Here is a 25,017-nt window from a genome sequence, read left to right as displayed (position 1 = left end):
AGTGCAAAGCAAGTCAATCAACAGCAAATCCTGAAACACACAATTGCTTGCATTTTTATGTGGGCTACACAAGATATGATCCAATGCATACAGTCAGTACTCAAGCATACCAAAGACAGCACTGATGGAGCTGGTAAGGACAACCCTCTTGACGGTTCCAGAATCAGCGCAAGCCTGCAGCACTGCCTTGGTGCCGTCCACAGCCAGCTTGAGCAGGTCATTGTCCTTGGACAGCGATGAGTGCGGTGTGGGTGCAGCCACGTGCACGACGTATGTGCAGTCCTTCACAGCACTGCAACCAGAAGCAAGTTACAGCATGAGTAATGTGTACCAAACGTAATCATATTGGCATGCATGGAAGGCCGATATACCCATCAATTAGAGAGGCATAATCAAATACCCTCCACAAGGAAGGAAGAACATGGGAGTGTAGAAAAAGCTCATGAATTCAAACTTTAAGGGACCAGAAAAAAACGTTCTAATTCTGAACCGACCTAAGAAACTGCTAAAAACCATTCGCATCCCAGTAAATTCATCTGGTCCGGACGATGGTCGTCTGCTTTCCAAGTGTGAAAATGCGCTGGAACGACAATCTTTCACACTTCTGTCAAATAACTTTCTGCGCGCACATACTCAGGAACGTGTAAGTAGAGCTGCTCCAAAACGGTAAAGGCCTCCGCGGCGTGTGCCATGGTGCAACGCGATAGTAGTACACCCCCCAAATCACATTTCTGAAAACAAACTTCAAGGTTGTTAAAGCTTGGCCCTGAATAGTTAAACGCGATAGCATTATCCAACGGCCACCGTTTATCGCCAACTGCTATCGGCTGCCGCGCGCGGGCGTGCCCGTGGACACATTCCAAAACGAAAATTATTAGTCACTGGACTACTCGTCCACACTTGCGCCATCGTCCCCACTAGCGCTGCTGTCGTGATCGCTGCTGCAGTCCCACAGCATGTCGTTCTAACGTCGTCGTCCAACGAAATCCCGCACTTCGCAAACAGCCACATCACGACATCGCGTGGAACAGCTGAAAATTTTCCTCGCTGCAGCTGCCACACCTGTATCACCCGTTGCGAATGTCGAACTTGCCACCCGGCGCGCGGCTATTCGTTTCTTCGGCGTAAGAATGGCAGCCATCTTGAATGTAGCGGTGCACGAGCGCCGGTCGCTTGCCGGACCCGGAGCACAAATGACGACTGACGAAGCACTACATTAAAAAACTTGTGAAACGCGGCCGGCAGTAGTCAAATGCATCAGAGCCAAAGAGAAACTACGCGTGAATGGCGTCGGCTCTTCCGTCGGATACAGACACTCCCCGGCACCACTGCCGTTCTGAGTGGGGGTGCCGCCTCGATTGGAACAGCGGCCCTTCCATCAACTATCAACGCTCCCTTGAGCGCTGAGCGCGCATTTGAAAGTAAAAAGAAAACTTGTTGGTCGCTCGAGCTCCCCATAGAACGCGATTGCGTTATCAGGCCGCCGCCCCTTATCAGCAACCGCAGTCAGCAGCCACGCGTGGGGTGCCAGCTTGCTGCTTATCGATAGCCACCATCGGTCGCCGCCCGCGGGCGCGGGGATGCCAGTTCTGCGCATTGACATAGAAGCTGCTCAAGGCCAGCACCAAGAGCGATGCGACGGAGCTGCGCAGCAAAAATGCCACCACGCTGTAGCATGACCGATATCTCGTTTGTCTCGCCTTTACTCTTATAGTGCGATGTTTTCGTTTCGATTGTAAGTCGACCCCCACCCCTCGAAATTTCAAATTTTGAAAAATAGGTCGACTTACAATCGTGTAAATACGGCAGATCTTCCGTACAAGCGGCGTAGTAGCATGTGAGGAGGCTCCAACGCGCAAATTCTGAACAGGTTGGGAAAAGCGCGCAGTTTCGGAGCTCTGCAAGAACGGAGGAACCATGCAGACGAGGGAATGCGTAGGTGCGGGAGCACCAGCGCGTAGCTGTGCTCGGCTGAATGGCCTATGCACGGGCTGGCTCGAAGCACAGAAACGCGAAACCGAAACTATGCGGCCGGACTATTTTCCAGTGACGGTGGCCTGCGATTGTGGTTAAGCCTATAGTTACTGTACGTATAAGGTACTATACAGTAATTTTTGTTAAGCCAGCAATTGCGCCCATGGCAGAGGGGGGCGGTCAAGACTGCAACGTGCTGTTCAGGCTTGAGGAGCTAGGCTAAATGCACAACCGTTTCCTGTGCAGTAATATCTCGCACGGTACCCGCCGGGCCAGTGAGCCCAGCTACTTCCGAATTAACGAGCGTCCGACACCATTTACTCAGATGAGAGTTGGCCACCACGCCGGTAGTCATTAGGATTTCCGGATAAACGGAGAACAAATCAACGATACTACAGCAAACAGCATTTGTCATCTAGCTGACAGTTCTAAGCAAGTGGCCCTGAGCATGCACACGATGAGGACTATATGCTGAATTCTCTGCACAGGTTTGTCCATTCCTGTGCATCACAAGGTAAGCAAATATGCAGCCGCTGCATTTTACGGCTACGCTCAAAAAAGTGGTCACCCAGGTTATATACTGAACCCTAACTTCAGTTTATCAAGAAAAAGCATTCCCATGACATTCGAGGCAGGCCTGTGTTGTGGGCTAGATGAGCATAAATTACTGATCTAAAATAATGCCGATTGCTTTTAGCACATGCAAGCACAGTTTGAGCAGCTGTGTTGAGAAACCCTGTGCGGAATCTCATGCAAATGCAAGAGTTTATTCGGATGCTTTTCACGTGTTTCAATGTATAGCCTTCATCCTTATCACCATCAAACTAACTGCGCGTCCGTCGCAGAGTGAACACCTCTCTCCCAGTTAACTCTAATTATTCCTGTCGTGCACCAGCTGCATGCCCCTTTCCCCTCAAACTTTCTAATCTCATCCAGCCACCTTACCTTCTGATGTCACCCACTGCTACGCTTGCCTTCCACTGGAATCCGCTCCACTACAGCAAGCGGCGATATTGGTTGTCTGCTCTTCGCATTACAAGCTCTTTCCATGCCAATTCCTTCCTCTTGATCTCAGCTAGGATATCATCAACTTGCCCTTGTTCCTTATCCCATTATAAGCTGTCTTCCTGTATCTTAACGTTGCACCTACCACTTTCCCTGCGCGTATATACAGCCTCATAGCGTTGCATCTTTTATGCAAGCGCCCAACTGCACACCACTACTTCCGCACAGTGCGTGAAAGAGGGGCGTATGACTCAACTCTTTCCAGGTGTCCTCCTTGAGCAGGTCGGCCTGTACCAGCTCAATGGGGTACTTGGCATCGGGCACCAGCTCACGCAGGAACTTGGTCTTGTCCTCCTGCTCGAGGTTGCGCACCGTGGCTCGGACACGCAGCTCGGCCTCTTCCAGCAGCAGCTTCACCACGTGTGAGCCAACGTAGCCCGTGGCTCCTGTCACCAGCACGACTGTAAGCAAACAAGTGAGGAGCATAAGTTATCCTGCACACCTGTCACACTAATTGCAGCAAGCATAATTAGGACAAGCATACAGACTGAATCCGCCTTCTACATAAGATGTGTGGTTCTCTGGGGAGTAGAGAAAATTCGTCTGCTACTGGTTGAAAACAAACGCACTTGGGGGCGCAGGCGCGAACCGGTTCCACGAGGAGCCAGCTGCGCCTGAGAAGTGGCAAGTGTGTGCTTGACAGCTGCCGCCATCTTTCGCACGCGCCTGTCACTAACATGAACTGCGCATGCACAGTAGGAGCTGGCGATTTTGTTTTCAACCAGTGGAGCTGGAGGAGAAAAGGCACGCATGCGCAAAGCGGCCGCGTGAAAAGGGCGGATTCCAACAAGGAACCAAAAACAGTGCATTGATTTTTAAAAATATTTTTTTGTCTCATGCATTAATTCTATTTGACGATAAGTATGCCCTCATATAAGGAAGGCATCAAGAAGGCTCAACGACACTTGCGGTCACAGATGAACCTGCTTCGATCAATGAGAACAATAAGAATTGTGCACCTACACACATCGTGCTCCATTTTTAAACCTTGTGCGGCTACGCTTTTAAATAGTGTGCTAAATTATTGCTCCTGCTATGCAAGCATGAATTTCGAGGATGACCTTTTGATAGCTTGGTTCAAGCTCAATGTAAAGGCCAGGCTATGAGCTGAAAATGAAGCAATTAAACAACACCATTTTCCCTATATCTTCATAGTAAATTGCTTCTCAGCTGACAGTCATTACCGATGCTGTTGCATTATATAAGCTCACAATCTTTCATTCACGCTAGACAACCATTTGAGGCACACCTCTCGACCATGTTCGGCGAACTGTCTTTTATGGAGACAGCAAGCCAGACGAAGACATAAGTGCGTTAGACAGAAAAGAGTTGTTTTGAAAACTATGAGATTGGCTACAGCTGCTAGATCCCACATTACGACTGATGTATCGAAAATTGTTTAATGTGGGCTTACACATGCACAAGTACACCGCAGCCACCACTAACTATGTTCTTGTAGCTGTTTGCAGCAAATCAGGCATATTTTTTCTCGCTGCTCCATTGTGTTCCTGCACTTGATGCGTTATTTCATTTCAATCATAGACCATCATCAGACCAAAGAGAAAGTCTCAAACCTATGCATACCTACTACATTCCAAAGAGACCATCAGAATTGAAATCGCCTGCAACATGTTATTCAGTTGCCGATATGTTTTAGTCAAAACAACATTGTGACATGCGTTGCCTAGAGCAGGTAAAGCCACAGGTAAAAAAAAAAGCTGAGGATAAAGAAGTCCTCCACCCACATATACAAAAAATAATAATAACCACGCTCTGAAAGCACTTCTTACTGGCTGCCTGCGCACATGATGCATAGCTATTTTCGTACGATCAATAAAGGACGCGCAGGTAACTTATACTAAAAAGAAAGCATGATGAACAACACCAGAATCTCCAAAACGCGTCCGCCAGAAAGACCATGCCGGCTGGCGGTGACCAGCATGTGTGCGAGGGCACGGGCTTGGGAACGAAAAACACCGACGGACGGAAAAGAGCGTGAAAAGTAGCGACTACCACGTGACCATGGCCCCCAAGCTGTTGCCATGACGACAAGCGGAGCAGCGGGAGGAGGCTGAAGAGAGGGCGGGCTCCTACTAGCCGTGACCTTTGGGCGAGTTCAGTGATCGCCGGCAAAGCGTCGCCGTGGCAACCGCATGCGAGACGTCACGTGGTCGCTCTCCTCCTCCTCTCTCCAATCATCTTTGTTTTTGTTTCTCCCTCTCTCCACTCATACCGCGCCCGCCGCCTCCGTGCTCCTCATTTTTCACCATTTACTGCTCGCGCTCCATCCTTCCCGCTCGGTCTACGGCACAGCCCGATCTGTCCCAGCTGCAAGCTCATATATCGCGACACCACGCCTCGCTTGTGGCCGCTTTCTCGCCGGCTACCGTTACGCGCCGCGATCTGCGCTGCCTTCCTTTTCAATTCCCGCACTGCTGCGGTGCATATTTTCGGTGCATGAGTGAACGCAGAAAGTTCTGCCCGTGTGCGTGTGTGCACAGAGCACCTGACATACGCCACACGCACACATCCTTACGTCGAACAGGGCTTCCAACCAGCCGATCTCATGCTCTGAAATCTCACTCACCCCCTTACTGGAGCTGTATGGGGAACTTGAGCTGCTGAAGTTTGCGGTGTCGATTGCAGCGCCATAACACACTGCCTAGCGAGAAGAGCAAGCAGTTTTGGGTAGTACTCTTCGTACTTTTCCGCGCCACCTTCAGGCGCTTATTGGCGTGAGCCTCCGCGCTGTGTCGAAGGCGCACGTGTCGTGCGTCAGCTATCTGGGCTACGCCGAGAGAAGCTAGGCAATGAATGCTGTCAGCCAAACGCGGGTATCTAATCTCGTAGAATGTGTTCTCGCGTTTGCAGCGGCCCAAGCGGCTGACAAAAGCACTTTTGAGTCACCAAATGGAACTGCAGTGCCACCTTGGCAGCGCAGGTTCCCCATATCGCTTTAACCTTCGATGCTTGTTCTTCGGGCATTGGTCGTGCCTCAGCACGCGGAAGCAATTCGGACTGTCATTTCTGGTAAAGCTTGTTATACGTAGTGGCACAGGCAGGGGCTCCATTGTTTACATTCTTTTAGGCTGCCCCACCATACTTTTTGTCATTTCTGGCAGCGTAAAACTATTACAATGTACATCTACAGACCAGCAGACAACGAGAACAGGGAAGCGAAAATTGGCTGAGCTATTCATCATGAGCTATTCATAACCCTTCCCGTCTTACGCTCTCCCCTTACACCCTTTCTCCCAGCCCGGGACTCCGGCAGCGTCGCCGTGGCCCTGGTGAAGCCAGCGTCAGCGAGCTGCGAGAAGCAGCTAACGCAAGCACAGCGGGAACTGCGCCGCTAACGCTAGCGAACGCGCGCAGTGCCCCCGACGGCGTTTATCACAACACGAGGGATGAGCGGAAGAGGGAGAGGAGGAGCACACAGCGCGCGCAGCCCGTTGGTTCCTTTTTACGAGCCGGCTTAAGCTCCGATTTCGGGACGGGCGCTGCCGCCGTTTGCGCCCCGATCGGTTTAAGGGCTTGTTTACCGCCGCTCCGTCTCCTTGCCTGCACCGCCGCCCCGACTTTGCTGCTGCGGGCACTGCCAGTGCGGCGCATTCGCGCTTGGGGGCCCCTGTTTATACACCCGAGCGTGCCTGCTGCCTTCAGCACCGCTTCTCCACTGCTTTTTTTTTTTATTTAATCACCATCGAGTGCGTAGTCTCTCCACAGCCTTCATCACAGCAGCGTGGGAGTAGAGTTGACGATAAAGCTGTTAGCTGATGTCCTCCAGAGCGAAGCCGCTCGGCAGAGTTAAACGAGAGGCAATTTAGAAGAAAGCCTGCAGAATGAAGAACGGAAAACAGCGCTGGCTGGTGGCGAACGGAAGACAGCAAGCAGAGACGAAGATGGATAAATAACCATGTTAGAGAATAGACGAATTTTTCTTTTCCCCACTGAACGCAAGAGAATTTTTGGATATCTTCCATTTCGAACAGACTTGCGTTTCCTTTCTTTCTGCTTACCTATAGCATACCACGTTGCGTTGTTCCTAAAACATATCGGGGTAATATGAATCTTTAAGTGCGAATGATTTTGCTCCAGAACACGAAACAAAAGTCAATTAGGAATGCAATAACAGAACTAAGTCACGCGAATTGCATCTTTTACATAACTTCTAACGAGAAGAATACAAAGTCCGTCACAAGAACAGGCTTCTAGAACTCGCCAAAGACGATTTTAAAATGTTCCGCAATTCTAATACACACGCCGAGTGTACCGCAGTGCAGCTTCACAGCAATGCAAGTGTGCTACGTGGACAAGAAACCATCATGTAGAAAAAAATAAATAAAAAAGTCAGTTGACTGAGGTGCAAAGCAGCATTGAGAGAGGAGGTTGCGGCAACTTTCTCCGGGCCAGAAAACATAACTGGAGCCAGGAAAAAAAAAACAAGGCAGGACTCAAGTAACCAAAAATTTTCAGCCGTCCAAAGCAAACATCAAGTGAAGCATGCTTCGCGGCACTTCACGAGCGTCGTGGGACAAAGCCTCTTTTTCGCCTACTTCTACTACAATCGCTCCCTCCTGTCTGTAAAGAAGAAATTTGAGCCCGGTCGAAAAAAAAAAAGTCAACGGTTAGAACGATTCCACGCATGCAATAACTTTTCTCGCCCCCACTTTCCCGCCACTTCGCAATCATAACTGCGCCACAAAAGAAGGGATGAGCTGCGCGACAGCAATGATTAGCGAGGAGAGGGCAAAAAGAGGGAGAGAGAGAGAAACTAAGCGCACAAAAGGAAAGCAAGGATAGAAGAAAGAGGCGCGAAGCCAGCTGCAGAACATTCAAGCGCAGAGTGACTGAGCCGGAAAAAGGATGATCAGCCGGTGAAAGTTTAAAGCACGCTTTGAAAGATCGGAAAGAACGGGAGAAAATAAAAAGGAAAATAAAGAGGAGGGCGCAGAGATGAGCCGCGGGTCCCCTCAACAGACAAGCAATCCATCTCAGTTTCCCTCCATCCCTTTCCACCGCGGGATTGAGGGATGCGCTCTCGCTGTTCCTGCGCCTAGCAGGGGAGGGGCGACGCCCGGACAACGAGCTCCCGCCGCGTCACTAAGGCAGAGGATGTGGATGGAGGAAGAGGAGGAAGGGCGCACGAGGCGAGAATACCGTAACCAGACCCGCCATAGCATGTCTCGATAGATGGATGGAAGGAGGAAAGAGAATAGGAAGTCATTGGCATGAAAGCGAGATACTAATGGCTCGCGACCGGCAGGCCTCTTCATTGATCCCCCGGCGCCTGCCCGCTTTCCCTCTCGCCATCTGACGGAGAAGGCGCGCACAGAGTTGGCTGCTCTACATTAGTAATGCCAGAGGGACAATGAAGGCGGCGTTGGGCAGTCACTCGAGAGAGGCACACGTCTTTCCGTACTGGGGCCTGGCACCACGTATATATATATCCCACGTCGGTATATACGCATATAGTAGTGTAGTACTATAACGTACATATGTCCGCCACAGCGGGGGTTGCTCCCTCACTACAAAGCCGGAGAATTATATCTCGCTTTTCTTCCCTTTTATTTTGCAACCGACATATATTGATTTACATTCTGCTATTCCGTACGGCCAACAAGTGGGAATGACATTGGCGAGAGTACAGCTAGAAATGGATTAAAGACTCGGCAAACAAAGTGTAATTCTAAAGAAAAAAAGAAGAAAAGTACGTTTTCAATGACGAAACAAGCTTTACGACACTTTTCGGGAAAAAATACGCGCTGCCACAAAGCGCCTTTATTAAGCACATATCTCTTCGTGCACCGTAAGCAAAGTTTTCGTGTAAAGTTTGATGATTGCTAGTGGGTCACAAAGAACGAAGGCGCTTTGCTGCTCGAGGTTTATTAGCGAGCTGAATCAACGGACGTTGTCAGAAAGGATGAGTATGTTTCGGACTAAATTTCGCGGCTGCTATGATGTCATTCGCTTGCACACGACCGTTAAACGGGACGTCATGCTAGTGTGCGATGATTTCACTGTTCACAACTAAGAACTGAAAAGTACTCATAGAACGTTCTTCACACCGACAATGTGTTTAAATTGTATTTGTGTGTTTATGCACTGTGTTTGTATTAATGTGGTTTTCTTTCGTCAAAGACTTTCAGCTGCCAGAGGAGTAGCCCGACGTCTAGTAAGCCTATGTAACAGAAAGGCGGGCTTGCTGCTGGTGCGAACTAGAATGCATAATGGAACCGGTTCCATTATACATTCTAGTTATGGCTACGAAGCCGCTTTGGGTTTTGTGGGCTTCGCTAAAACTTTGATAGCTCTGCTAGAAAGTGCCCGAGCCTCGGAAAGTAATACGAGCGGGAAATGCAAATACATTTCGCGTGTGTAAGGCGATTGTCTAACAACCGCGTAATTTTCGTACTCATGGCACTGCTAGAGGTATCAGCTTACTCGGTTTTTAACTGTACCTTGCCTTCTCGCAGACGTTGAGAGAGAGAGGTATATATATATATAAATATATATATATATATATATATATATATATATATATATATATATATATATATATATATATATATATATATATATATATATATATATATATATATATATATATATATATATATATATATATATATATATATATATAGAGAGAGAGAGAGAGAGAGAGAGAGAGAGAGAAGACTTCACTAAGGCCTTCCGGGTCCAGCTCACTGGCTGAAGTGGGTTGGATGAGGTTGGGGAGGTGGTGGAGGGCTGTGATGCACAGGCAGTGCCTCGGTTGTCTATTTGTCACTATGCCATTTTTTTTTTTGGCGGTGTTCTAAAATGATCCCATACACCGACAATGTATCATGCAGAGTTGCAGCAGCCTCTAAAACCGAGCTCCAAGTGCTACGCCGTTCGCTCGTGGTAAGAAGCCGACAGCATAACACTTCACATGACGTCGGCCGCAAAAACTGCTCGGCGCAGCAATTTTCGGCTACTCGAAATGAAAAAAAAAAAGGAAATAGGAAGCAATAAGCGGGTATTCTGTCAATCTTTTCCCTTCCTCGGAAGGCGCAAGTTGCGCAAGTGCACCTTCAGCGGCGAGAACGTGCTGGTGCGAACGAGTCGGCGCAATTTCCTCGCGACAGCAGCGCCCCATGCGGGCCGCTTTCGTCACCTTCCCGGAACGGTGGTGTAAACCGTGGCGGCCCCGTTCCCCTTGGTTCGGTGTCCCCAAGGCCCCGCGTTAATGCCTTTCGCGCAGACAGAAAAAAAAAAAGAAACGGGGAACAATCTGCACCAACCGTTATGAGGCAGCAAAGGCAAAAATGAAATAAAAAAGCAGAGGGGGGTAGGGGCAAAAAAGCAGGGAGAGCAGAACGTGTCAACACATTCCTCTGTTCTCCTCGAGGTCAACAACGACACGGCGGAGCTCGGACGACGCTGACAACACGCGGATGCAATGCGGGCGAAGAAAGCGATCCCCTTCCCCTCGCGGGTTGAGGGAATTACAAAACAGGCGTGAATATGCAAAGACGGAGCGCGTTCTCGCGTGTGCCGCGGCTGCTACGGTGAAAGCACTTTTCGCGCGCGTTGAGGCGTGGTAAAGAACGGAGCCAGGAGGATGAGGACGTGGGTGGAGGACCTCCCGACAACAATAACGGCGCGCCGCTGTGCCCAGGGCCTCGCTGGAAGGCGTTGCCAAGTGCGCTCCTTCGAGGAGAAGGAAGGAGGCGGCGGGCCGCGGACCGGAGCGGCGCTCGGGGCTTCGATCTCCGGGCTGACCGAGCGGGGGCAAGGTCACCGGCGTGACTCACGGGAGAGCACGCGCGCGCTCCCTGACTACGCACAGGTGGTGACTCACAACAAGCGGCGCGCACCAGACTAGCAGCAATGGCGGGGCGCGAACCACCCCGCGCTCGCGATCGGTGCACGTACCCCTCCCCGAGGCAACACGTGGTCGCTAGAGGGGAGAGGAGGAAGCAGTACCGTTGTCCGCGCACAATGGAGAGCAAATGCGAACCCGCAGAGGCGAACGAAGCTTTCTTAACAAGCGGATGCCGAGACTGTGGCTGATCGAGGCCACCATGACCGCATGTGTCTGTACCAAGTTTTCCTACTTTTTTTTTGCGATCAGTTTACAACGATGCGCAGCGACTACACGAACAATAGAGATTAGGAGTGCTTTATTCAAACCACTCTACCGATTTCTAGATATTGATTGCCAAGGATGGGATCAAGCGCTGAATGCCTATCCCGGCGTGAGGCAGACAGACCGCCTATTTTGCAAGCTTCTAAAGCAATCAAGAGCAAGGTGGCACACCCTGTTAAGGGCCTTAAGTAAAATAAATCCTCACAGTGTGGTAGTTTACGCTGCCCGTAGCATTAAATTATCAATTTTTAAAGTAACGGCTGTCCGAGATTTTCCTTCTCAGAAAATAGCGCCACCGTCGGATTAATAAAAGCGGCAAGATTTTCCTTTGTAAGAGAAGTGCCAGATACGAACCAAGCGACAGTAAATCGTGAGCACAGTTTTGATCGTTGTTAGCTCCACTACGCGCTCCACTAAAGGGACTCGCACGAAAAAAAAACGAAGGAAGACTTGAAGAGACCTCAGTTTCCCGAGGTAAAGAAAGCGCCTCTCACAAAAGAGGAGGTTCCTGCGCCTTGCACGTGAATATTCCTTCCTGTGGAACACTATAGCTTGTTATGAATGCCTGCTATCCAGAAGACGGCATATCGACCAATATGAACGCGTAATGCACGCAAGATACATTCGTTTCACATTAAAGGTCACTGCAGTGATGGAAAAAAAGATAACTTAGAAATACGAGCTCTATGTTCAGCAGGAACAAAAGCGGATACGATTGTGGAGCCTCAAGGGTACATGAACAGCACAAGAACCAACAGCCGAGCAAGCGACCCTTTCTCACTTGTCTCTCTACACGGAGTGTTCGCTGTACCAGGGAGCAGCTGTTGTTTCCTGGGCCACCCTATTTTACTAGAAGCCGTCAACAGCGGTCGTTCTAGATCCCTCTTCGAGGAGAAAAAAATAAATAAAGGAGCGAGAAATAAGACGAACAGAGAGAGGCCCAGTGGGCGACGGAGACTTCCAGAGACCTCGTCTCGTAGGCCGCTCTGCAGCAGTCGGGAAAACGAGGCTTCTTTCGCCGAGCCAATGAGACGCCGTTCACTGCTCTGGCGATTGAAGCGAGCGCGGCGCTTCTCCTCCCCGCCCAAGGATCACCTGGTCGAAGCGACGTCGACACGGGAAGCCCAGCCGTGGACCGAACCGGGCGACGGTCACCGGCTGTCGCGCTGACAACCGGAGAACCGACACGACTTCCGCGATTTTCCACCCTCGAGAGCCAAGTTCGTGTTCTGCCGGGGAAACCAAGAAAGGAAGGCTGCTTGAAAGATCGACAGCGTGCCATGTACCGCAAGCGAAGGTGGCGCTAAGAGACAGATTGCACGGCGCTGCTGTTCCCGAAGTGCGCGTCTATGTTTGCGCGCTTGCAGTGTGCGCTCGTTCGAGTGGGTATGGTTTGGTATGTGGGATTTAGCGGCCCGAAGCTGTACGCAGGTACGTGGGGTGTAAGCGACGCCTTAATGGAAGACTTGGGGGGGATCTCAAACAACTGGGGTTCCTTGCCACTGCATTCAGGCGTATTTTATGTTTGGCCTGCATAGAAATGCGACCACTCACTCACCTCCTCACTCACGGGCCTCTGATTGGTTGATTGATTGATTGATTAAGTGAGTGAGGAAAGTGCGCGAGCGAGCTTTCTCAATGGTAGACATTGTAAAGTCAGCTCCACCTTTGAAAAGCGTGGCATGTAATTTAAAAAAAAATAGAAAGCGAACAAAAAATACCGTAAGGACGAACACAAGAAGTGAGATGATGGGCGGAGGGAACCAATCTAAATTCGTACTCGACGAGAATACGGCGTGCACTGCCATTACTACCCCCGGTGCGCAGTACAGCCCGAGGGTCCATCGGAAGCCGCTCTGGCTGCCGTCCCGCACGTCTGAACGATCGCTCTCCATCATCCACCTGTGCGTGTTCCCCCGCTCGATCGCTCTACATCATCTTCAAGAACAAAAGGGAGGCGGTCGGGCAACGCGCGGTGATACCAGCAGAGCCTAGCCTAGCTTACCCCCCCCCCTCCTCCCCCCCTTGAACCCTTTCGTACCCTCCTCTCTGCCCGTCTGGCGGCCTTTCGGCCCCTATGTCGGCGGCAGCCGCAGCCAGCAGCGGCGGCGATCAAGTTCCACCTCTGCCCTGCCTCCAGCCACCGACGTGCAAGCCTTTCACTCGCTAGTTACGCGCAGCAGCTCCCAAACCGCAGATGAGCAAGAAACGAGCGCCCCGTACGCAATCAGCTGTTGTTACGGCCGGGTTAGTCTCGCGTTGCAGAGCCAGCTAATAAGGAGCGTCGACGCTCTAAGTTCACACCGGCCAACGCCCTCGAATACCTAAGGAGTCAGGCTCGGATACAGATGCAACTAGTGTGCTCAGGAATGCTTTTGTCGGAAGGCTGCAGACTGCGCTGCGCTGCGCGCAACTGTTGACGCGCGGTCTGCGCGGATGGCTTCGAACCATCATTGCTGGGGCGGACGAACTTTATACGCGTCGGCTTCGGTGGCAGCGGCGGCATGGGCCGCAGAAGGAACGGAGCTATTTCGCCGCAGATCGAACGGGCGGCGCACATTGCAGCGTGCACGGCGCAGCGCAACCACGCCGGCTCCCCCAGAACCTACAGACGTCCGGCCAGCAGGACGGCACGGAAGAAGGGTTCCTCCGAGGCAACCGCCCCGAAACAGCCCTGCGCGACTGCCGGCCCACCGGTTCAAAAAACAGCGATCTAACTTTCTCGAGGCGTGCCTGCACAGGCTGAGCAGAGATGAAGCGGCGGTCGAAGCGCCCGAAAGAAATATACTTCTGTGAAAGAAAAAAAACAACAACAAAGAAGTCCAAGCGCGCGCGGCGGCTACATTCGCTTCTCTCTCTCTCTCTCTCTCTCTCTCTCTCTCTCTCTCTCTCTCTCTCTCTCTCTCTCTCTCTCTCTCTCTCTCTCCCCTTCTTGGTGGATATCGCGCCCGCTCCAACCAGCAGCTGCCTGTTCACTGCGAAAACAATGGACCTCCGACATCAAGCCTCGCTGAGAAAAGGCAATCCGGGCAAGCTCCCACAGATATTTCCCGCTCCTCCGGAGGAAGATGTGACAGTGATGTTTGTGCATCCCCTCCCCCCTTTCCGCAACAGCCTCACCCCGCGCTGTGCTTGCCCCTGAAGTAACGAGAAAGGAACGAAATTCGCGTGAAGAAAGATGTAGGTGAGCAGCCAAAACTCGGCTGACTCGCGAAATTATCGTTACGCAGCGCTTCGAGCAAATAGTGCCCTGACGTTCCTCTCCCAGTTCGTCGGAACTGCACAACGACTGTGCCTAGTACAACGGACGATCCCACGGTACACATACGTTCAGCTCGGGCTTATTACCACTGCTTTTCTCTGAACCTTTATCGACCGCCAACATGCCAAGCCCGGTTACCGGAGCAGCAAGGGTTTCCCTCTTCCCAGCTCCCCCTGCCTGCCATGCCTGCCTGCCCCTTTTATCCCGACAGCTTCCCTAGCGGACACTGAGAACAGTGATCACTCTCTTCCCTCCTGATAATTTCTCTTTTTTTCTTTTTACGCCGATGAAATAGGCGAGGTAAATAGTGTTGCTCCCATAACGAAATTACCTTTCGCCGGAAGTAACTCTTCTCGCTCACGTATGTACTTTTCTTTTTTGCACTTTCCCCTCTTGTCTCGCAGACCAATAACGTTCTGCTGGCTTACCGTATAGTCGGCGAAAGCGGAAAGAAAAGTAATACTTCCGGCCAGTAATCGTACACAAACAAATCCGAATCGGCCCAATGCTAGACGCGCCCTGCAGTGCAATTTAACCGTGCCGTGTTCAGTGCAGCAGGTTCCGACTAACGTGAGTTACGCAGACTGCTAGTTTACTTTTTTTTTGTTTTGTTTAAGGATCATAGACGCAAAAAAAAAAAAACAGGCACTACAGGAATTGAATAGACTTATGCTATAAATGTGCTAACATATACCGGGTGTTTCAAATTATTCTATACAGATTTTTCTTTCAAAAGGCGTGAGAGTTAAGACAGTGCAGTCTGTAGAGGTGAACCCTACAGCGTGGCGGACGTTACGCAACCTGATACAACTCTAAAATATACAAATTAACTGAATTTAACTAATCGAATTTTATATTTTTGATTTTAGGGCCAAGATAATATTGCGATATTGAAGGCTGACAAGATCGAAGGTTAGCCCTTTTTAAAATTTTCTTAAAATCGGCAGTGCGGTTCGAAATATCGAACGTCAAAAATATGCATTTTAAAGCTGGCTTTCCCGCAATGCTTATTTCTAAAACGGCGTTGCTGCTTGTGGTATTGTCGCAAAGTCATGTTAACTTCTTCTGTATCATAAATACACACACGACGTCCGTATCTGACGCATCAGAACTGCGAGCGACGACATTTTATAAATATGTAATGCGTGAAAGGCAACTCAACGAGCAATAAATGCATATTGTAGCGATAGCTACATTACGGTAGCATTCCGAGCCTTCGCCGTAGCGGCGCCGTGGCGGTGGCGGCGCCGCCACGCTGTCACGTGGCTGGTCACATCGTGCGTAGCAGCTGCCGGTGGCGCGGCTGATCACGTGGTTCGTCACGTGGTTGGCCACGTTACCAAGTTCCACTCGGCCAGCTGTAGCTATCGCGTCACTCCAGGTTTAACCAAAGCTAAACCACCGCCAAATTCATTCAATTATTGCCGATTAAGAAAATTTAAAAACTTTAGAAAATTTAGAGACTTAGAACTTTATAAATTAAAACATGTAAATTTGAAACACAACGTATAAAAAGGGCGAGGAGCGTGGAGATGTAAGTCACGCTGATGATCACTGCCCGAATGAAAACTTATGCTGTGTTTTGAGAGACGGTACACGTGAGGAATACATCCTTCCAAACTGTTAGCTGCGTTCCCGATGACTGCGTTTCGTATAAATGCACAAATACGTACGGTACAAGTAACAGAGCCGGATTCGGTAAAAGCGAAACACAATGCTTGTTAGATAATTAAAGAAGACTGATGTCGGCCCAGCATGCAGGAAACAGTGAGCCCGAAGCCTGGCGGTGGTTTGCCATCCTTTGGCGACGATATGGGAGCGATCAACCGACTACCGAGAGGAGATACAAAGGCTGTGCTCTCTTTATATCAAACCTTATCGTTTGTAACCGATTACGGAGGAGCCTGCGCACATTGTCTCCCACCAACTGCGCTTTTATAAGAGCTTCTTTATCCGACTGCCTGCCGGTGACGTAAATCAGTGGAATACGGAACTGTACAAATGGTAATGCAGCGTGTTGTTAATTAAATTTCCCGAAATTGACGAACGTTTCTACGAGACAAGTGAACTCGGGCGTAATAAGCATAGGGTTGCACAACAAACTTTCGTTTCTTTTATAACAACTGCTCGCGACCGCGTTCAGGAGGATGGATGCCAATTATCATCTCGTTAAATGGGGCTGGAATGTGGACTAGTCGCAATGTACGGTGCGACGTGTTGCGTCTCCAGGGCTTGAGGAGGGCCAAGGGCGAAGAGTGAAGAGAGACGCGACCAGCCGCGCACACACAGTTCCGCTTCGTTACGTTGGCCTTGTCTTCATCCGGCCTCGTGTCTTGGCACGAAGAATGCGAGACGTGTGGGGCAGAAATAAACAAAGATGGGAACATCGCCACATTCTTCTGCGCAGATTCTTAGACTTGTTCATATGGGGATTTTTAAGCCCCCACTGATTCGATTAGACCCACACATGCAACAGTTTAGAGCGCCGGGGCCATTTTACTGCATAAAAGCAAACTCTGCTACCTCTTCTTCGCCCCTTTTGCGAAAGGCGGAATCTCCGCGAGTATGGTCACGACACGGTCGCACCAATGCCAGAACGCGCCATTGAGTACTGGCAAATGTAGAGACGTATACATAAGCACCTTTAGCGGCCTGATATCGATACAGTATATAGGCAGATGTTTTCTGGTGTCCCTGCCCTTTCTCGACAAGTATCCCGTGTCAGTAGAGCGATAGCAAGGAAAACACGCGTACGCTCGTATCATCTGTACCCACGAAATTTTACTGCAAGAATAGAAACCCCATGCGCGTGCGTATCGCGAGCACGCACGGCGGCAAGACAGCGAGGCACAAGACAGTGGTGCCAACCAGGAGCACAGTGTATATCTGGCGACAGCCCGGCATGTTTCTTTGTATACCCCGAGCGCAGACAGTGCACGCCTAAGCTGACTATACGTGCACGCCAGCGTCTGGTGTGCGCGGTTATCGAGCGAGGCGATGGGCGGCACCGGGGACCCGAACAGGTCTGACCAGTGCCCCCGGAGGGGGACCAGTGTAAGAGCGGGGGGTTTGCGGGGGCCACAGCAGAACCAAGTCCCCCCCTCGCATCCATGCCTGCTGACGTAGAGACACACACGCGCGGAGGACGATGATCTCCTATGCGCAGTTGCGTCTCGCAGCAAGCGGTATACGTAAATGGCGGAGGCGTGAGCAGAGACGGCGCGTGAGTCATCGCTTCCGTTCCGTTTGGCCCGCTCGTTGCATCTCGCCCCCCCCCCCCCCCCCCCCCAGCTTATTTTATTCCTTTCTCGCGACAGGGTGCCCCCACGGAGCCGATTCTCTCCTTTTTCGGTCGCGTGCGCTTTATACAGCGTCTCACTGTATGCGCATATCCAACACACGCACGCAGGCACCTCGGCCGTTCGTTCGTCCGCCCATGCAGTGTACATAACTCGACGGCCGGGGAGACCGGTTGCATCCATGCTTAAACCGAACAGGAGGGGGAAAGGAGGAGGACAGTCAGCGCCAGCAGCAGCAACTTCAGGGGCGTCGCGCAATATCCCCCCCCCCCCCCCCCCCCCCCCCCCCCGGTGCGCGCTGGCCCCTTTTCCTTCTGAGGTCAAGAAGTCTCTGTGTGATAGCCGGCCAGGAGGGGACCCGGCGCCGCCGGCACGTCACAGACGCCACGCATAAGCTGCCTGCTCTTCGTAGAGGAGCCTTGATTCGGGTCACCCAGTTTTCAGGGTAATGGAAGAATCGCCGAACAAGAAGAATAATCTCAATTGAACGAAACGACACCTGGCTCGCTGCCTCCGCTGACGGCTGATGCGCGAGACGAAACGAGATGAACAGGAAAGATGGAAGGGGGCGGGGGGGGGGGGGGTATCAAAAGCAAATAAACTACAAAAAGAGCAGGGCAGATACGAAAGGGGTAAGATGCGAATCAGTGCGCCCCCCCCTCCCCCCTTCCTCCCAAATCCCCCCGCCATCCAGAGTTCCTGCGCGTAAAGACATGACGTCTTAGAGCGGACAGAAGGTTCGTACGCGAGCACGGGTCACATATTCGTAAGCGGCGACGATTCGTAGCGAGTGGGTTCGCTTGAACAGGGGATTTAAATGCCCGTACGCCGCCCGCCCGCCGCGCAAAGGAGGATATGGCGATGTAGATTGTACACGTACCAGGAAAACAGGGCCCGGAGAATAACTGTCTGGATAGGAGGGGGGCTCCCCCTTCTTTTTTTCTTTAGATAGAAGAGGTGGTGACCCAGACACGGAGCGATCAAGGAGTTGCTTCGGCAACACTGATGGGATGCAGATAAAGGTCATATTCGTCCAAAAAGGAAGAGAAGAGACGCGCGCGCTATGGAACAGGCCTAGTCTTCTGCACTGTGCCGAAAAAGCCTGCAGAGTGCGTGTAGCTGTCAGTGAAGTATGTACTGCGCACACAGGAAGAGGAACCTCAACACATACGGAGCCCATTTGGTGAGCTTACGAGGAGAGTTTTGATAGATGCATACTTAATTATGAAACGGGTGCACGTGCCCTAGGCAGTTTAACGTAGCACAAACTCCTCGGACGGAAAGCTAATTCAGCTCAGGTTGCACCATCCTTTCCAGCACTTGCAGGACAGTTCCTGACGATGGAGTCGGTTGAGTTAAAACACGTCAGTGACCCTTCGTTACCATTAATTGTTCAAGTTTCACCACCATCATTTTCAAGGCGCTTGTCTACCATTCATCTTTTACACAACGAAACCGAGAAACTTGTCTGCGGAAGTTGCCCCCCGTCCTGTCGTCGCTTTGCATAACGCGGCTTCTGTACGGCTGTCCCCTTCGGGCACCATTCTCCGGCAGCGCACGTAAAAAAATATATCCGCTTCCAAAGAGATTGTTCTTTCTTTCAGATATAGTTTTTTTTCTTTACGCGAAAAGGTCACGGTCTTCGGACAGGACCACTGAAACGTGCGAACCACTCTCTAGGAAAAATAAAAAGGAATAAAAGCCAAACGGGGGCGCAGCAAGTCATGCGGGCGCTTCTGAAGGAGGCTCGTCACGTTTATACACAACGGCGACGCCATAGGTTGGTGCAGCTATCAATCCAGAGCACCGGTGCGCAGTTTTTTTTTTTTTCACACACAACTCTTCTTGATGCAAGCAAATAGAGCGGGGGGGGGGGGGGGGGGGATTCTAAGACGTAAAGGAGGCCCTTACACGCTGTGACCTCGAATAGTGGGGAGGATGGCGCGGAGACGTTGACGTTCACGCCTAGAAAACAAACGAGCACCGCAACAGCTGCTGAATTTCGTGGCGGGGTCCGAGAACAAGAGAGGATTTTTGCGCTATATACGCCTTCGGCATATATGAAACGAAAATGCTTGAGGTGCCTCTTCGTTCATCTGCGGACTAAGCTCGGGTTCCTCTTCGGAGACGCGACTCACCTGGTCAGCCACGGTCGTCTATACGTGCTCACGCTGCCAGTTATCGGTATTTATGGTTCTTTTTTTCATAGTTGTTAAGAGGGCTTCGCGCAAACGTTACATGTCCGACTTATGGCGGGGCAGCAAAAGCAGAATATGCAGCCGTAGCTCTCGCGCTTTGCGAAGCGGAATACGCAAGCGCGGTTTTCGCGACATCAACATGTGCTCCTGTTATAGGTCCTTTCCCATGCTTTCACCAGTGGCCAGTCACGTGATTAATAGGGCAAATTGCAAAGAGGGGAAGCCAACGCAGAGAATTATGAAAAGGGCTCATAGTCGCTGCTAGGAGACACTTTGGATGCCAGTTTTGTGGGTTGTGCGGCTTAAACTCACGTGCGGCTGCACGCCTCCCAATCAGATACAAAACGATGTTAGGAAACACAAAGTTCCGCAAATATATATATATATATATATATATATATATATATATATATATATATATATATATATATATATATATATATATATATATATATATATAAGGAAGAAGACCGCACTGCGGTCGAAACGTTGATAAATAAATGTGTCTGTAGAAGTGCCCACTTCTCTTAAATCTTTATTCTGCGGAGCCAACGCAACCTACGTTCGTAATATATATATATATATATATATATATATATATATATATATATATATATATATATATATATATATATATATATATATATATATATATATATATATATACACACACACTACGGCCCTTTGTATTGAGAACAAAACATCGCCGCGGGACGGCAAATGCACGCACGCTGAATGCAAAAGCAGAGCGGCCCGCTCCATGCCAACGAGCGACGGCGGGTGCCAGAGAGTGCTGCTCATTTGACGGGGAATCAAGGCGCCGCGGGGGGTTCTTTCCTCCCCACACCTCCCACTCGGCCGCGGCCCGACACTCGTTCTCTCAATGCCACTGTATATAGCTACCCCCCTCCCTCACCCGCCGTTCGGCCTCCCTATCAAGACACGCCAAGAGTTTCCTCAACCTGTGTCGCACGCACTCGCTCAGCTGCGCGAAGAGGGAACACGCGCGAAAAGGGGAGCGCGCGCGGCCCCCGTATTCCCGCGTCAGCGGGGGGGTTGCGAGGCGAAAGAACATGCCGCCGGCGTCGCACCGGGCCTCGCTTATAACGGCGAGGAATTGGAAATGACACGGCGCGCGCGGTCGGCGGTGGCAGGCCGCCGTAATTGCTCGCCCACCGGGACGGGGAAGAAGAGGGACAGGCCTGGAAGAAATGGGAGCGCGACAGCGGGAAGGGACGCGGAGGGAGGAAGCACGCGGGTGGGGAATGCGCCGGGCGCGTGCGACCTGCGCAATAATGTCCCGGCGCCGTGGGGAAGACAAACGAGACGAGGGAAAGGAAGGAGGCGAGGGAGAACAGCGCCGAAATAAGTATAGGAAACAGAAAAACAGGTTTCGTAGAAAGGGGATAAACAAAGAAAGGAGCAAAAGAGTATAAGAAAAAAAGCACACACGCTTTAGCACTCGCAAACCGGAGCGAACGAGCATGCAGACAGGAGCGCACAAAGCGTGCGGTAAAATAAGGGAGACAGCGAGATGAGAAGGCTAGAAAGACTCGTCCTTCTTTGCAAAGGAAAATGAATGACAAATAGTCCAAGACGCAGATAAGTTTGAAACAGACGCGTAGTAGTGAAAGGTGCCCGCACTTCTGGCTAAGTGTTTCAAAAGTCATCTTTCGACCCCGCCCCGGGCTACGATAACATAACGAAAGAAGAAAATGAAAACGAAAACAATGAACAAACAGCCTAGTTACAGAGCGCGGGATGGAACAATGCGTATCGGCCAAACAGGAAGGAGCAGGGAGTATCCGAGACGCGAGGGCGTATGCTCGGCACAAGCGTCCGGCCAAGGAGAAGACGCGCACAGGCTGTCAGACGCGCCGACGTGCTCGCACACGCCTGCCATGCAAATACACGCGTGCCCGCGCGCAAGCGGCGGAGCGCACACGCCCAGCACTTTGCGCCCGTGCGCGCGCATCCGCCGGCGCAAAGACGCGGCGGCGCGTGCCTGCCGTCTTCCATCACCCGCAGCCTCGGCGCTCACCGGAGGACGCTCCTGGGTGGGCGCGCTAGCGAGCTGTTTGTTCTGTGCGGCCGTGCTTCCTTGCGTTCGACGCGCACAAAACGCGCCGTAGAATGGGAATGGCCTCCACGGGGGAAGGAGAAAGGACGAAATAAAGAAGGAGCGCGTGCCTCATCCGGCATGCTTCTCGTCCCTGCGATTGTTCCACGCTAAAGCGGCGAGTTTTCGCGCTTGCTTTTGTCCGCGCCTGTTGGCTTCACCACACATCCTGTTCAACAGGCTCTCTCTTTAGCATTTCGCTCGCCTTGACAATCCAAGCAACCCTCTACTAAGCGTAACAGATTGCGACTGGCAGTTGGACCAGTTTGAGGATAACGCGAAATATGCAGGGGCGCGTTCGCCGTAAGCGAAATGGGGCTCTAAATGCGTGGGTTGTTAAGTATGGTGACGCATCCTGCTCGTGGGACACAACAGGCGTCACAGGACAGCCACGGGCACAGCGGTTTTTTTAACTCGGCTGCGTTTCTCTGTAATTCACCTGGTATGTGCACTGTCGGAAGTTCATCCCCATCATCAGCTTGACTACGCCCACCGCAGGGCAAATACCTCTCCCATGTCTCTCCGTTAACCCTGTCCTTAGCAGGCTGCGGTCACCGTATCCCCGCAAACTTCTTAATCTCATCCGCCCATCTAACTTTCTGCCGCCCCTGCTACGCTCGCCCTCTCTTGTAATGCACTCCGTTACCCTTAAGGACCAGCGGTTAGGTAAATTTAACTCTAATTCGCAGAAAACTCGTGCCAGCCGGCGCACTGACTGCATTCACTCTGCCTGACAGAAAATGACAATAATAAATACACTGCAAGCACAACTTATTTACAGCCGGTTCCCAGTGATCTGAAGTTCTGAGAGTTCGCCAGGGAACCCAACGACACCAACGCGAAGAAAAAGTTGGTGTGCTCAGACAGCCGCACGTGTGGTACAGCTGATGTGCGATACACCATCTTTTGGAATAAGCTAATAAAAAAATGAACACATCCTAGGCGAACGGGCGGAGCGCCAACGCGCACAGGCGTACGCTGGAGGCTGTCTGCGCATGCGCGAGGCGCGAGCGGGGCGCAGATACGTGTACATGTCGGACAGCGGCGCCAGGACCGCGGGGCTCTCGGGGACTATCTTTGTCATGGCTCGAAGCTCTTTCAGGTTCCCCCAACTCTTGTCCTTCCAGCTCCCCAACCATCTTTTGTTCGCGGCTTAACATTCTTTCAGTCGGCTCAAGATGGGGAGCGAGCCAACACCAGAAAGAAGCATGGAGATGCATGCCCTTTTCGACGTCCGTCGCGGCGCGGTGCTGGGCGCGCAGGTGCTCCTCACATGCAGTCGGGGACAAAAGTCTGTGGACCACGTGTGCCTCAAACGAAGCCGATAGCTCTGCTATTAGCCAGCGGCTAGAGGCCACACATGAGATGAAAGTCAAAAATTTTCTTCTTTCATCTTTCAGTGTGGTTTCCAGCCGCCGGCTAGTAGTAGAACTATCGGCTTCGTTCGAGGAACACGTGGTCCAGAGACTTTTGTCCCCGACTTGTACATTGAGGAAGTGTTCTTCGAGTTGTCGCTTTCCGATGGGCGGAGCGGTTGAATGCGTTAGCAGCCAAACTTTCGTTGTATCCGAGGTTGACACACGACCGTGGCAGGAGGACCACCCGCCACTGGCCACGGACAGGCGGCTGTCGCCGTTTCCGCTAGCACAGACCCTTGTAATGCGAACGAGTGAATAAGAAACATACTCTGAGACCTATCGGCCTCTCATTTCTTCAAAGTCCGTGTTATCGTCGTGTCACAAATGTGCCCATTATTCCCAGGAGAAAAGAAAACAAACAGGATTCATAGACGGCGCCGACTTTATCATGGTGCCAAGTTAGCAAATTCGTACGCATCCGCGGTACGCCCGACGAGAAATCACGGCAAATACAAGTACCCTCATCAATGCCTTCTCAGGCTAAAGTTGCGGAGATACACATCACGAGATCAACCTGCAGTGCTGTCAGCCTTCGAGAAACCCAAGAGAGCGCATCATTGCCACGGCGTTAATTGCGACTATGTAAAAGGGTGCAAAAGGAAGCCCCGTACGCGTTTGTGCATCTGATCCCCAAGAATTCCGGTGCGGGCCTCAGGAGGCAGGCACAGACGCATCCTGCGGAACGTCATATCGTCGTCGAAGCTCCGAAGGGAACGGAAGACATTCGCCGGATGGTACTGCGACCCAGCAACAGGAAAAAACAAGAAGAAAAAAAGCCACGGCAGGAAATCCAACACTACCACGTCTTCCGAACGGCTTCGATGGAGAGCACCCAGACGCCCGTCAGCGTATCGTCAACACAGAACGAGCGACGCGAATATCTTCGTGGCGGAACGACATCGGCGGCGCGGAGTCTCTCAGTGAGCCCCAGGGATTCCGAAGCGGGCCTCCGCCTGATCCACGTTCATTCTCGGCGCACGACGTACACACGCGCAGCCGCTCGTATATAAACACGTCTCCCTCCTATCCCCTCGGACGATTCATGCCCACGGACATAATATACACGTCGACAGTGTAGTATATGGCCTACGTACCCGCGTCGCCCGGACGGGACAGCATGTTGGGCGCCGATTCCGCTGCTGCTGGTCGCGACAACGCCGCTCCTCTTTCCTCTGGCGGCGCGGGTCAGAAGTAGTCACGAGCGCTCACGCACACACGCGCGCACACACTGGGAGCCGATGCAGAGGCAGCGAAGGAACCCACAAGTCTCCGACAGCGCCGACTATCGCGCGCGTACTGACGCTGGAGCGGACGGCCGGGGAGCCGCACGGAGGGGGAGAGAGGGGGAAGGGGAAGGAGGGGGGTGGTCGCCGAGCCCCCGGGTAGCAAGAGCCGCAGCAGTCAATGACCGCACAGCAGGCGACGGCGCTTGTTTCCGCCGCGGGTCCCAGAAAGAAACCCGGCACCGAACGCGGCTCTGACGAAAGCCACACCACCGAGTCAGTCAGTCAAAGGGGGGATGCCCCGACCGGGATGGGTACGGTGGTA

General features: G+C 51.7%; 1 protein-coding gene across 2 annotated transcripts in view; it reads right to left on the bottom strand.

Annotated features, from left to right (window-relative positions):
- The window catches only part of LOC144125957 (uncharacterized), a 144,817-nt gene that overhangs the window by 11,117 nt on the left and 108,683 nt on the right, over positions 1-25,017 (bottom strand). Inside the window, exons 1-3 of one of the 2 annotated variants that reach the window (XM_077659799.1) lie at positions 24,564-24,767; positions 3,236-3,440; positions 111-292 (exon numbers count right to left, since the gene is read on the bottom strand). In XM_077659799.1, coding sequence (XP_077515925.1) covers positions 111-292; positions 3,236-3,440; positions 24,564-24,588 — 412 coding nt within the window. In that variant the 5' untranslated portion in view covers positions 24,589-24,767. Of the gene's footprint in view, positions 1-110; positions 293-3,235; positions 3,441-24,563; positions 24,768-25,017 lie in introns of those variants that run through there. The other variant, XM_077659798.1, reaches the window with a different exon arrangement.

Source organism: Amblyomma americanum, chromosome 3 (genome assembly GCF_052857255.1).
Source record: "Amblyomma americanum isolate KBUSLIRL-KWMA chromosome 3, ASM5285725v1, whole genome shotgun sequence".
In the NCBI taxonomy this organism is placed as follows: Eukaryota; Metazoa; Arthropoda; class Arachnida; order Ixodida; family Ixodidae; genus Amblyomma; species Amblyomma americanum.
The sequence above is the reverse complement of the archived record's forward strand: the minus strand, read 5'-3'. Positions and strand labels throughout refer to the sequence as shown.